The 13,728-nt window shown below is 33.3% G+C and overlaps 1 protein-coding gene across 3 annotated transcripts in view; it reads left to right on the top strand.

Annotated features, from left to right (window-relative positions):
- Nucleotides 1-13,728, top strand: part of Diaph2 (diaphanous related formin 2) — a 703,438-nt gene that overhangs the window by 395,920 nt on the left and 293,790 nt on the right. For 2 of the 3 annotated variants that reach the window (XM_057758988.1, XM_057758987.1), the window contains one exon: nt 6,003-6,050. The exons of the other annotated variant lie outside the window; for it this stretch is intronic. In XM_057758988.1, the coding sequence (XP_057614971.1) occupies nt 6,003-6,010 (8 nt within the window). In that variant the 3' untranslated portion in view covers nt 6,011-6,050. Of the gene's footprint in view, nt 1-6,002; nt 6,051-13,728 lie in introns of those variants that run through there. 3 annotated transcript variants of the gene reach the window in all.

Below are 13,728 nucleotides of genomic sequence, written 5' to 3'. Positions count from 1 at the left end.
GTAGCAAACTAGAGTATTAAAGAGAAAGATGACAAGGGGCACCATGGCATGAGGTGAAAAGATACATGAATTCCAGGACTAGGAGAAAAGAACCCGAATAAATGTGCATATATCCTTCCTTCTAGACATTGCAAAGGAAGCGTTCTTTCTCAAAAGATTTCTTTTTCCCCTGTAAGTTACATGATTGCTACTTTGTTTTTGGTCATGTCATAATGACTTTAAATGGAGCCAACTTTATTATCTCTCTTAGTATCTTTTTTTCTTTTATGTAGACCTAGTTCTTCTTACTTTTATACATGTCACCTCATAGTTCCTCTTCTGTCCATCATGTCACCTCATTTAATTAGATAGGGTTGTTGTACTTAGGGAAATTTTGTTTCTGTGATATATAGCAACACTTTACTATTGGTTTAATGAATACAAGGTCCACTTGTATTTTTCAAATTAAGAAAAAATTAATTGAACTTGTGGAGAATCTGATTTTTTTGGAAAACAAATATAATGTAAACATTTTCCTTTTTTCTTGACCTGAATTCATTTTAACTCTGGCTTTTCCTCTTCTTTATTGTCTCATGTAGTGCAATGAGTCAATCAAAATTTTTTTGTTGCTATTTCTTGAGATTTCTTTTGTGGTTTGCAGTAAAGGGACCAGTACAGATGACATTTTACCTTTTGTTGATGTTGCTTAGGAACAGAACTGACAATCAGATGTATTCTTTGAGTTTAGATTTATAAAAGGGCAAATAACTTGGATATCATCATTGCTTGAAGAAACCTCTCTATCTAGCACTTTCCTTTTCAAACATTGTAGTTCACTAAATCATTAAAAAGTAACACATAGCTCTCCCCCCCCTCCCCCCCGCATTCAGAATGCACTGCTTGGAAAAAAATCACAGTAAAAAAACAAAACATCTAAAAGTATACTTTAGACAATAAAGAGCTTAAATGAGTCAACACAAATATCATATGGGGCTCCCATTATGCATAAAACTGATCATGATGCTATTTAACAATCAAATTCCAAAGCCATTGTTCTGAAACCAAGTCGCTGGGTTATAAAATGTCTGTTGTAGTTATTAACTATGGTCTGTGTTCTACAGATGAACTGAATGGGATTCTGTTCATTATTCCCACAATATACCTCTATATGCCTGTCTGTATTATTTTCCCTTAGATTCCCTCTAATATGTTGCAAACTGAAATCTAATCAGGTAGATTTTCATTCTCTTCACATAGGGTTTCCCTGCATACAACAAATGGAAGTGTAACATCTTCCATTGGACTTTCATTTTTACCATCCATGAAGGCCACCACAGTGCTTGAACATAGCTACAGCTATGTGGGCATTTAATTTTCTCTGTGAAACTATTATAATGCATAGCATATTTGGACTACTGTCCCTAGACATGTGTCTTTCTTAGACAAGTTGCTACCATATGAGGATATGTATTTGTATATCTTTGTTTTAAGTGAGAATGGGAAATAAACAGAGTAGTAAATTAAAACTACAGGGTCAAGCAATACAAAGGCACTTCATTTATTAAGAATTTAGCAGAGTAGGCAGCTGATAAGTGTGGTTTTGTGTGTATTGTGTACTTTGTATTTCACACAAACTCTGTGAGGTAAAGTATGTTTTTTCACCCCCTTTTTGAGATGAATCTTGAACTTGATAAGGTAGTGTGGCTTATGTAAAGTTTCCACAGGTAGTCAGAGGTCTGTCTTTTAACTTTCTAACATACTGAAAACTGAAGTTGAAAAGCTGGGATAATGGCCCAGTGGAGTTGCTACATTTTGAAATAATAACCGAAGATTATGAAAGAAAAAGGAGTGAAATTACATCACCTTTGGAATATGTTACCCTGTGTTTGATGAAGGAATGTTCTACAGTTTGTTAATCATCCTTTAGGACTTAGTTATGTGAAGAGCTAGGCTAATATATTTTAGTTGTCCTAGATATTAATGGAAAAGATGTACTTAAAATTAATTTTTTGATGCCTCTAAACCTGTTTTCCCATTAAACATTAAAGTTTTAAATAATACATTGTATGAAATTCTTCAGAAATCCAATTCTTAGGGTTATATTTTTTAAGAGTTTGGGTCTATAAAGAACTGTTAATAAAACTATGATATACTGTGTTCCATTGTTAATTGTGTTCATTGTTTTTGACTGGTCATTCATTCTAAATTCTAAATCAGAGTGGACACCTTAAAATATTTAAGAAGGTGAAGTACTTGAAGTAGTTCCACCTGACATTTGTTGGTAACATGGTATGGCTAGTCTCTCCTTAGAGAATACTAACTTAGTAAAGACTATGACAGAAATAACTCATAACTCTTCTTGCTGCCGTGCTTTTCTGTAAAGGAAAGGGGGAAAGGAAGATCATAGGCGGCTGTGGAACACAAGGATTGAGAATAAAAAGGAGGGTATAATCTTAAGTTTTCAGAAGATATCCAGCCAGAAGATTATAGTAACAATTATCACAGTTTTTATCCCTCCTACTGTCTAAGACACATATGTATTTGATTGTGAACCTACTTTAAATAGATTAACAAATGCTGTAACAAATATTTTATAAGGCTTTATGACCTCAGAAGTAAGTACTGAAGGAAATACCATTTGCATTTCCATGATCATGAATACCAAATGCTGTTCCTCCAGTACATAATAAACTTGGCATTTCACATCAGCATTAAAATATTATCACAATAGGTGGGCCATAGCTCTGTATTGCCTGACATTTTATAAAATGTAAAATATAATATGCCATTTGACCACTTAAGTAAAATGAGGAAAAATATTTTTAAAAATTCCCTGAACTCTATTTGTCCAAAATTCATGAACAACTGTACTTATTTTTTTTCCTCAAAGAGCTGAAGTGTTCTGTTCTCTGTTGGTAAAATTCTTTCTTGATTCTGATGGCAGTAAGAATAGCTCTGTACTAGATCTTAATGACAAATTGTGTTATTTGTAACACTGATGTCTGCCTTCATGGAGATTAATTACTAACTTTGTACTAAAGTAGTACTTCTGTTGAATTTGCTGCCTTTTAAAAACTCCCTTCCTTTGGTCATTTCTACTGATGATTTTCAGTAAAGTAGCTGACGAGTGCCTATGATTAGTTTGGCCAGATGATACTTCTTCTGGTAAATTCATTTTAAGCATTTGACAAGCTTGCAAAGATTAGTGCCAGCGGAACTAAAAATCTTTTTACAGAGGAAAGATGTGTGAAATTAGTTACTTTGCAGGTTACCGATGACTATGTAAATTTAAGTGACAATATATCTTCTCTGGTGTTTATTTGTGAATTGTTTTCTACTCTACAGAACACTTGGTTCAGGTATCCTTCATATGCCTATTCACATGTCATCAAATAGAGTGCTTAGAAGTTTCTGTGTTACTCAGTTCTACCTACCTAAACTCTAAAACGTTAGGAACCACAATATAAAATCAGCAACTCTGGATTAGAGTAGCATGAAAAAGAGAACTCCTTTGTTTCCATATTTCTATCATTCAATATCAAGAATGAACCTCTTTCCTAGCAATAAATATATTGTTCTTAAGAAGAGCAGTCAGGTGATCTAGTCCTAGATAGCTCTGAGCCATAATAGGGTTAATATTTCTTCATTGTTAACTATTATTTATCTTAAAGCATTTGTCTTCAATCCTCCCTTTTTTTTCTTTTTAAACATACACTATATGATGAAATCCCTCTGGTTGCTAATTCTTCTGCAAAATGTAATTGCTTAAATCAAATTGATTTTGGATTTTAGGTTTGAAGTATTCCTTACTATGTGACAGCATTGCTCAGTGTCATTCTCTCTCTTGTCTTTGGAAAAGTTCCTGCCCTCCTTTCTTGAGAGAAAACCCCTGCATTGCGGTGTTAGATTTTATATAATTAATGCTGGAATTATCATGTCATTTTTTCTCATGTTTGCTTTCATTTTTACCAATGAGAGTATTTTAGTTCTACAAATCAATATTTTTGCAAATAGACCAGTGTTTTATTCGCTTGATTCTAGTCTCTCTAAGTTTCTGTAGTTCACAGATTTGAATTTCTTTAGATTTTGATGATTTCAATTTGCTTATCAAACACCATCACTCATCTCATTACTGAATTAGTACTCACAGCGTACTGTCCCTGTTAGTCTTCCAGTATGTCTATTTTCTATCCCATCTTTCTTCTCTACTTCGCTTTTTAAAAATTGTAAATTTTTCTTGAAAATTTGTTTATAAATTTATGCATCTTGTGCTATGAACACCTTATGTCAAAACAGCACATCAAAAAAGGCAATCTGCTTATTGATTTTTTTCATCTATTGAATAAAGGATTAGGTTGGAAATAAGAAAACTGTGATGCTGTGTCTCACACTGACCAATGCTACAGACTGCTTCTAATTTGCTATCATTAATGCAGTATTCCTCTATTTTGCAGAGTTATCACCTAAATGTAGTTTCAAAGTCTAGATGATAATTATGGCTTCCTTGCATATTGGTTACAGTATGATTGGGTGATTGTTACATTTTAAGATGTGGGAAATGTTATATTGGTATAAATGATTGTTTTTAATATTTAAAGACTACTATGAACCCTGCGTTTCAGGACAATCCTTTAAAAATGTCACAGAACTTGAGATAGGATTATATTTCAATTTATCCTTGTTTCACCACTGCTATTTTCTGAATGTTCCCCAAATTTGCTGTGCAGAAACTTTATTAACAATGTGAAGCCGGTATTCAAATGTGGTATCTTTATAAGGTGATTAAGTTATGACAGTGACTATTTATGGATAAGATTCAGGCCCCAACAATAGTCTAAAGAGTTGGTTCCTTCCTTTTGCTTGTCTATCATGTGTGGACACTGATTCTGCTGGAAGACAAAGTAGTATCGTGTCATCTTGGAGGCACAGAGAATCCTCAACCATATCTATAAACTATCACTGCATTGATCTTGACCTCCAGAACTTCTCAGCCTCCAGAACTATGAGAAATAATTTTCTCCCGAATAGCAATTGTTAAAAATGTTATATTCTGTTGTGGTAACAACAACAAACAGATTTTAAACCCTACTGTATGCTCTAATACAGTTCAGTTTCTTCCATACATCTAGTAAATTATCATAAGGATCTTTAATGTGTGTGCATTGTATGATCATTGTTTGGGTGGGAGGCAATGATTTTCAGTATTAGAAGAATATTAGTTGTTTTAAAAAAATGATCTGAGAAATGTGAAGAAAATAGATGGAAGAAAAAACTAAAGTAGTAGGAACTAATCGTTTTCTTATTGCAATTGCCCAAGCATGAAGAACCTGAAGTAGAATAATTTTAGCTGGCATTAGGGAGCATTATTTAGCAGTACTCTTTTTTTAGGTACACAGAGAAGATACAATATAGTCCTGTGCCTGAATCGCTTGCTATGTATCTATATTTTTCTCCTGTTTGTTTGTTTGTTTATAAAAAGGAGAGGAGTGGCAGTAACTTGTGAGGAAGTATCTTAGTTCAATTAAAAATTATTTATCTCCTCTGATTTGAAGATCAAACAGAGTACAGCTAGAGTTACCTGCTAGATAGTACAACCTATGGTGTTTCTCTTAAGAAAGAGGTAGATGATGATAATTACCTAATTTTTAATCTGTACATACAAAAGTAATAATTAGGTTGATAGAATTGAAAGATCATTAGATTAAAGAGTCTAAGAATGGAAAATTAGAAAAAAATATCAAGAAAAGAATTTTGGGAAATATGTCATTCAAATAGGAAAATATGAGTTACTGTCTTGGATCACATTGCTGGAGCTACCAGAAGACTTTCAGTAGACTGGGAAATACTATCATCAGATTGCAGGGAGTTAATCAAGTCCCAGGTCATAAGAAGATAAAGTCATATTCCTGTGGGCTGCAAAACTAACTTGGCTTATTTTTGACTTCATGCTATTAAACCAGACCTTTCCCCCATTTTAGCACGTCATGCAAGTAGCGTTTTTTTAAATCATTTTTTTTTTGCAGACTTATAAAGCTGCAGTTTCAGATTTTGAACTGATCAACATGAGACAGATTCTCTTTAGCACCATTTCTGTTCTGGACAAAATTCAAGCTGGTAGTACTGATTACTCTGATATGCAAATGGTGCTATTTTGTTTTACAACTATCATTTAAAAAGCCATGTACTCATTAAAATAAATATGTGCTGCATGAAGAAGAAAAAAGGAGAAAGAAAATGGATATTATTTGTATTTTCTAGGCTGTCTGTAAGAGAACTGAATGTACTAATCTTCAAATACTAATGAACAACAAGAACCATGATTCTTAGGAAAATTTTAAAAAACACTATGTTATATTATATTCTATTTCTATAACCCTATGGTTGTACTTCCTTCTGCTTCTACTTTGCTATTGAAATTTTTGTCACTAAAGCCATGAGTTTTTCTTTCATTTTTCTGTTCTTTTTGAATTTTTCCTTTTGTTGACAAACAAATGTTAATTATCACCTGAACACCTGCCAATAGCTTGCTAATCTTGCACTTCATGCTCTATTTCAAATGGCTTTGACATTGCCTCACTCTGTCTTGTTTTCTTCACCTTTATTGTTATATCATTCATGTATATATGCATGTATTTCTTCATGTACTATACATGTACACACATATGTTCACAATTACTTGTCTGTATGCATATCATAATATAGTGAGGTAAGGGGTTATATAGTATAACATATAGCTTTTTAGCTCAATCTGCTGATGTGAATTTTGTTCCCTAGCTTCATATGAGGAAATGAGTAGTCTCTTTTTTTATTACTTTACTAATACTAGGAATCAAAATTTCCACTTCCTCCCCTCCACCTGCTTCCCTCCTGCTCTCTTGCTCATCCTCTTCCCCTCCCCCTCCAGTCCTAAGAGAGGGCAGGGTACCCTGCCATGTGGGAAGTCTAAGGTCTTCCCTGCTCCATCCAGGCTTAGGAAGGTATTCATCCAAATAGACTAGGATCCCAAAAAGCCAGTACATGCCATAGAGACAAATCCCAGTGCCATTATTATTGTCTTCTCAGTCTTCCCCAATTGTCAGAAACATTCAGAGGGTTCAATTTGATCCCATGCACCTTCAGTCCCAGTCCAGCTGGATTTGGTGAGCTCCTATTAGTTCAGGCACACTGTCTCAGTGGGTGGATCAAACCCTCGTGTTCCTGACTTCCTTGGTCATATTCTCTCTCCTTCTACTCTTCAACTGACATAAACTGTAATCATAAATCCAACTAGCTATGTTACAAATATGCAAACATACAAACGTGTATCTCAGTTAGTTCAATAATTATGAGTATTAAGTGAACTCCAAATTGTATTTTATAATACTAGGACAGTTGGGAATTTTGATTATCTACCATTCAAACTAAAATTTAGAATAAGTAAGAGAATGTAAAATGGTAGGAAATATTGCATTGGTGATTGTTCCATGACTTGGATTACTGATTGTTTCATAGAAATGTGGAATCTTATTTGTTGGAAGAGATCTTAGAAGATCATCCAATTTAATCTACTTTCATAATGGGGCAGTGGTAATATGGAAGTCCTTCCATTACAAGTTCCTAAGTTCCTATCACTAAAAATATGTCACCCTTTCTATAATGAGATCTGCCATCTTGTAAGTTTTCAGGTCCATGCTAGAGACAATATAGAATCTGAGATGCCCCACTTCTTTATAGTAGTAATTCAAATATTTAAACTCTTGTGAATTTGTCCATATTTTCATGGTATATCTTCACAATACACACACACACACACACACACACACACATATATATATACATATATATAAAATTTTCTCAACCTTTCCTTAATGATTATCCCATCCAGAATGGTGGTTGCTCCTGAAGCATGTTTAATAAAAGCTCAGAGATAAAAAGTGGGGCTCAACCTGAAGACCAGAAAAGCAAAGCAGCCAGCCATTGGCTTTTACCTTGATCTCAGGCAGAAAATAGCAGCCCTGCCTCCAGGATTCTCAGAATGAGACTGGGACTGAGGGCTGTCTCCTCCTGTTTTATAATCCTCTCTAGGGCTAGGATTAAAGGTGTGCATCACTGGGATTAAAGGCAAACACCACCCGGTTTCTATGGCAAACTAGTGTGGGATTAGAGGTGTGTGTTACCATTACATGCTCTATAAGGCTGACCAGTGGAGCTGTTTTACTCTCTGATCTTCAGGAAAGCTGCATTTATTAAAGTACAAATTAATTGCCACTACATTTGCCTGTTCTTTCTCATTTCCACTTCTACAAAATCCATGGCAGATTAGAATATCTTACTTTTTCTATTAATCTTACCTCTGTGGGTGTACATTATGGCTCTCTGGTCAACTAAAACTTTATCTCTATTTATTTGTTTTATTTTTCAACAGAAACTGTACATAAATTGGAATATAACAAATTCTAGGCCAATGTAATTCACTTTTTGAAATAAAACTAATATTTGTGTTTATTCTTATTAAGTGTAATTTTTTTTAAGTTTACCACGACCTGCTACAAAATTTCAAATCCTGATTCTGTCAGAAAGCATATTAGCAATCCCTTTGGGTGTTGAATCATTTGCAGACTTCACAAGTATTCTGTCAAACAGCTTCTTAGTTACCAATGTGCTAAAAATGACAATAAGAAGAAAATTCCATATGACTCAGAGAAGAAACCTCCTCCTGGGTTGTCATCAACTAACAATCAACAGCATTTGCATTTAATTTTCAGATCTATTTATCTTTTCATTATTTCAAGGTACTGTTTTTTACAGTACATAGGTGTAGTTTTATCAACCTTCCCTAATTTATTCTCTTATCCATGATGTTGCTCTTGTTCTCATCTCTTACAATTTCCCCTCCTGTTTAATCTCAGGCTCTTAGCTTTTAGAGCAAAAGGAAGCCCATTCTGGATCTGTGATCAGCTAAAAAGACTTATTTTGTTTTTATTTTTAAACAAACGTATGTATTCATGTTGTAAGACTTAGTACTTTTGCTCTAGTGCTGATGTGAACATTAGAGATCTGTTTTTCCAAAACCAGACACTTACATTCTCTTCATTACAAAAGGAAAGCAACAAAAACGAAATATGAAAAAGTAATCCATTTCTGCATGATGATGGCTGTCTGCAAAGAACTATAGGTCTGTTGTCAAGAAATGTAATTCACCCTTGTAAGAAAAAGAGTAGATAAATATGCACAGAAAAAAAAAAGCCACATACACACACACACACACACACACACACACACACACACGGAGGCATACCCAGAAAAAATAGCAAATCTTAGCATAATCCCTGTTATGTCTTAATTTTTTCACACAATGAGAATAATACCTACATCTAGGTTGTGGTTGAAAAGAATTTGCAAAGTCAGTCTTAACAAAAGAAAAGAATATAGAAGACAGGTGTTTTAGTAGTCTAGGAAGGGATGTCTTTTAGAAGACATTGGGGAGTTAAACAAGGCCATCAACTTCCACAATCAAGTTGAATAATATAAACTTCTACCAGGGCATCAAATTGGGTGATAACATGGTTATTAGAGATTTCTGCAGTAGCCAGAGAGCAAATTAGGTGTGGATTGGAAGAGCTTGCAAATTAGGTGTGGATTGGAAGAGCTTGCATAACATGAGCAGCAGCAGAAGCAATGGTCTACTCTCTTTGATCTGAATAATTGTGTAAGTAAGAAACCTAGAGTTTCATTTTTTGTATCTTCCTGTTTAAATAGTAGTTCTGTGGATGAAAATGAAAGGGGAATTACATAAACTAAGCTGTAGAAAAATTACGGGAAGTTTGTTATACGATTGTAATTGATTTTAACATCAGAATCTTCAATAATGAGTACATAGTTGAGCCAGCACTGGAATAAAATTAATTGAGTTCTTTGCTCTGCATAACTTTAATAACAGACAGATGTTAGCTTTCCAGTAAAAGCAATGAAGGTTATTCTCTAAATTACTTTGGATTTACAATGCTACAGAGCATTTTAATTACAATCATATGTGCATACTTTAAAAATAATTTCAAAACATTTTATTATGGTAATAGAAGCACATTTATGCATCATCATGCAACATGGATATCATTCTCTATGTTTATAAGTTTTGTATTTAAAAATTTTTGCTATGAGATTGCCACCGTCATTTACATTCTCTAGTAATCCAATTTTGAATTGCATGGGTATCTCTGAGTATGTGTGGACAGAGTGTTGGTGGAAAGCTTTAATTTTTAATTTTTCACTAAGAAAGATGTATAATACACAAAGAGTTGACATGTTTTTTTTTTCTTCACTATGGCAAGGCAACTGAAAATGAGGAGGAACGGGCACACAAAATATTTGGGAGATGTAGAAAATATTGAAAAGTTGGCAGACAATTCAGGTTTATGAACAAGTTTAAGATTGAAAATATTTTCCTGACTGTTGTAAAGGGTATGTGAAATGAAATGTTTGGCTAACAAAAGGCCACATAAGAACTCAGGGTAATCACTTAATGGCATTGACCCAAGGTTTTATACAAGTAGAATACAGAAGATAGTAACAACGAATATATATCACAAGTGTGTCTCAAGAATATGTGTAAATAATTATAAACCAGGTTTTCTCAAAATAATTGGAACATAATTGTTACATTTTTAATATAGTTTGCTTGGCAATAGTTCTGTACTAGTATATAATGCATAATGTTAAAATCTGGGACATTGTTAGAATTTCTGTCATCATTTCAGAGAGCATATTAACCTTCTTTTTGACATTCTAGTTTTATTTTAGCAAGTGTACTATGAAATTGAACACTATAAATGATAATGAAAAATATCTATTTCAATTACTGCATATAAGATCATTTTGTTCATTAAATATTGACAGCCCAAAATGGCTAATAACCTTAAGTAGATGAAGAAAAAATAGCTAAAAAATTTTTTCTGTGCCTACCTGAAAAGACAAAGAAAACCAAAATCTAGTAGAATTTATTGTGAGACCATGTAACCTTTAAATCTAGCATTTGGTGCAAGTTATCTGCCTCTGTAGGACAAGGCCTTAGAGAGATGCTTAACTAGGCAATTTTGATGATTGCAGAGTTCTTAGAGCAAGAGCAGAGGCATACATTGTCAAGGTGTGTGCAGTAAGGCTGCCTACTCAAACTCTGGAGACTTTTCTGTAACTTGTTAAGTTGTGTGCAATGTGCCTGGATATTTAGGCTCAATAGAAAACTTCTAATGCTCACACACAACAAAGAAGTATCAGAAACAGACCTAAAAATTAATTCTTTGGTTTCTAGTCACTTCCTTGCTATCTTCTGCTTTTCACCAAGTTTGCTGCACTTTCATGGTATTTCTACCCCTCATTGTTTAAGTCTGTACATTGCTTCTACCATCAGAATGCCCATCATTTATATAATTAAAGTTTTAGTTAGAGTAGTGTAGGTAATTAGCATAGTATATTTATACTTTTCTGAGCCAAGGAATTGGCATGATCCTAATTGGATAAGGATCATAAAGTTTTGGAAGTTTTTCTCTCAGCTGCCCTTTATTTGAATCAAGTGTTAGGCATTGTAAAACATGTGTTCTTTAAGATAAAACCTGTAGAATGTTTAATAACATTAATAGATGTATGCATATATACACATATATATGCACACACACATACTGCATCAGAAAGATAAGTCATACCAGAACTACACACCTATAATGCTCCACAAGCACGAGTGTGGAAATGAAGGACACTGGCTTATGAGTGAGCAGGATTCTGTAAGATATCTGTGTGGCAGTTCTCACCTGATCTCCATTATCTGGAAGCAGAAAGCAAACTCTTGATGTTTAGCCTATGTTTCTATGTTTTCTTACTCCCCCCACCCATTCAATCTGTGGTACTCTTTTTATCCTCTGTGGACCCAAATAACCATGCATAATATAAAACTAAACTACACAAGTGTTAGACTTTCTCCTTTGAACAATTAGGATACTGTGTTTTTTTTTTTTTTTTTTTAAAAAAATCTGAGTAGGATAGATTCTGTTAAAGTCTTTTGTATGTCACTAGGAAACAGGATTAAATAGTATAGAATAGGAAGGTAACCCTATTTCAGCAATACGAAATAATGCTCAGAACTATGTTTATCTTTGGTTTTTTATTATACACTAAGTGCTTTACTATATGTGGAATTTATAAATCTTCTATGGTCTAGAGCTTTCATCTTTTTATTAATAGAATATAAGTTTCCAATAATATTACTGAAAGAGGAAAATGAGAAGAAAGTTACTGGAGATACCATCATGAGTTTTGATGTTCTCCTCATCAGTGCTGAAATTATGAAAAGATTGTACAATAGTCATCTCACAAAAAAACTAATATGAAAGTAGTCACATAGAAAGAAGTATTCTTTCTTTCAACCCCTAATGCTAAACACGTACATCTGAATTCATGCTCTGTACTAATAAGATAGAGTGCATAAAAGAAAAGTTGATCCCTAGATCTAGAAATGTAGAGGGTCCTAAAAATGTTCTAAAACATGAGTCAATATGCAAAGTGTTCATTGTTCAGTAATTAAAGGGAAGCTTGGAAAATTCATACAAGAAACGGAGGTTAAATAAACGTAGAAATAAAGCAAATTTAAATTATTGTTTCTTTATTCTGAGATTACAGTTTTGTTATAAGATATCCTCCTTTAGTATAATAATGATGATGGAAATAGTTATTTTCTTCTGAAATACTTTATCCCAATTTGATTGTGTAGAAAATTGGGGACTCCTGTTCATTTTTCATTTCATTCACAGTATTTTTCTTTAAAATTCTGAAATCTTGAAACAAGTGGCCCAGCTTACTGTCCTATTAAACAGCTGAGAAAATTAAAGCATAGAGAGTCGAAAAAAAAGTGGTCAAAGATTCAAGGCAGAGAAATTGAATCATCAAATTGAGTCATCAAATTGAAACTTCATCATTCACATTTCTGGTCCAAAGCTTTGAATGAAGAAGAAAAATTGTGTGATATTTTTCCTAAATATTGCATTTGTATTTTTAAATTAACCTTAGCTTCGATAATTTTTCTTTTTTGCATTAAATTCACACTTCCTACATTTTGATATTCCAAAATGCTGCCTTTGATTACCCTCATTATGTAGTTAAATTAGTTTGTCAAGTACCTTTTAATTATTGATTTGTCTCTTATTTTATTAAACTGAAATAAAGGTACATTTGTCTGTTGAAAAATTTAAAGCCTTTTCTTTGCCTTTGCACTATGCCTGAGTCATCTCCTCACTGGCGTCATTTAATAAAGCCACTGATTGCATTCTATTTGGCAGCCTCCTGGTGCTAGGAAGTTCTTTCATTTTCTGGTGAAGATTATGCTGACAAGTTGGATGGAATGGGTACTAGTATAATGCATTTAATTACCAGTTACATACATTTATTTTACTCTGTTATCAAACAGTATTTTAACATCATGATAAATTATAATCTGACCCAAGGAACTGCCTCCTAAGTTTGTTTTCTCTTCTAATACTAGCATACCAAGCAAGGAGAAAATTTAGATCCATGTATGATAGTTCTAATTCCTGGATTTCATGTTTTTCATGCAATTTTTATATTTATATAATGCATTATATAACAAACATTAGTTTCTATATTGTTTTCAGCATACCTTTTCACACATTGTCACACTTTATATTCCCAGTAACATTGAAGGAATTTTTGGGTTTTTTTTTTAGCAATTTTAGATGATGTAACTATAGCAACTCTACCTCAATA

This window comes from Chionomys nivalis, chromosome X (assembly GCF_950005125.1).
Source record: "Chionomys nivalis chromosome X, mChiNiv1.1, whole genome shotgun sequence".
Classification (NCBI taxonomy): Eukaryota; Metazoa; Chordata; class Mammalia; order Rodentia; family Cricetidae; genus Chionomys; species Chionomys nivalis.
This window is presented reverse-complemented; position numbering and strand designations above follow the sequence as displayed.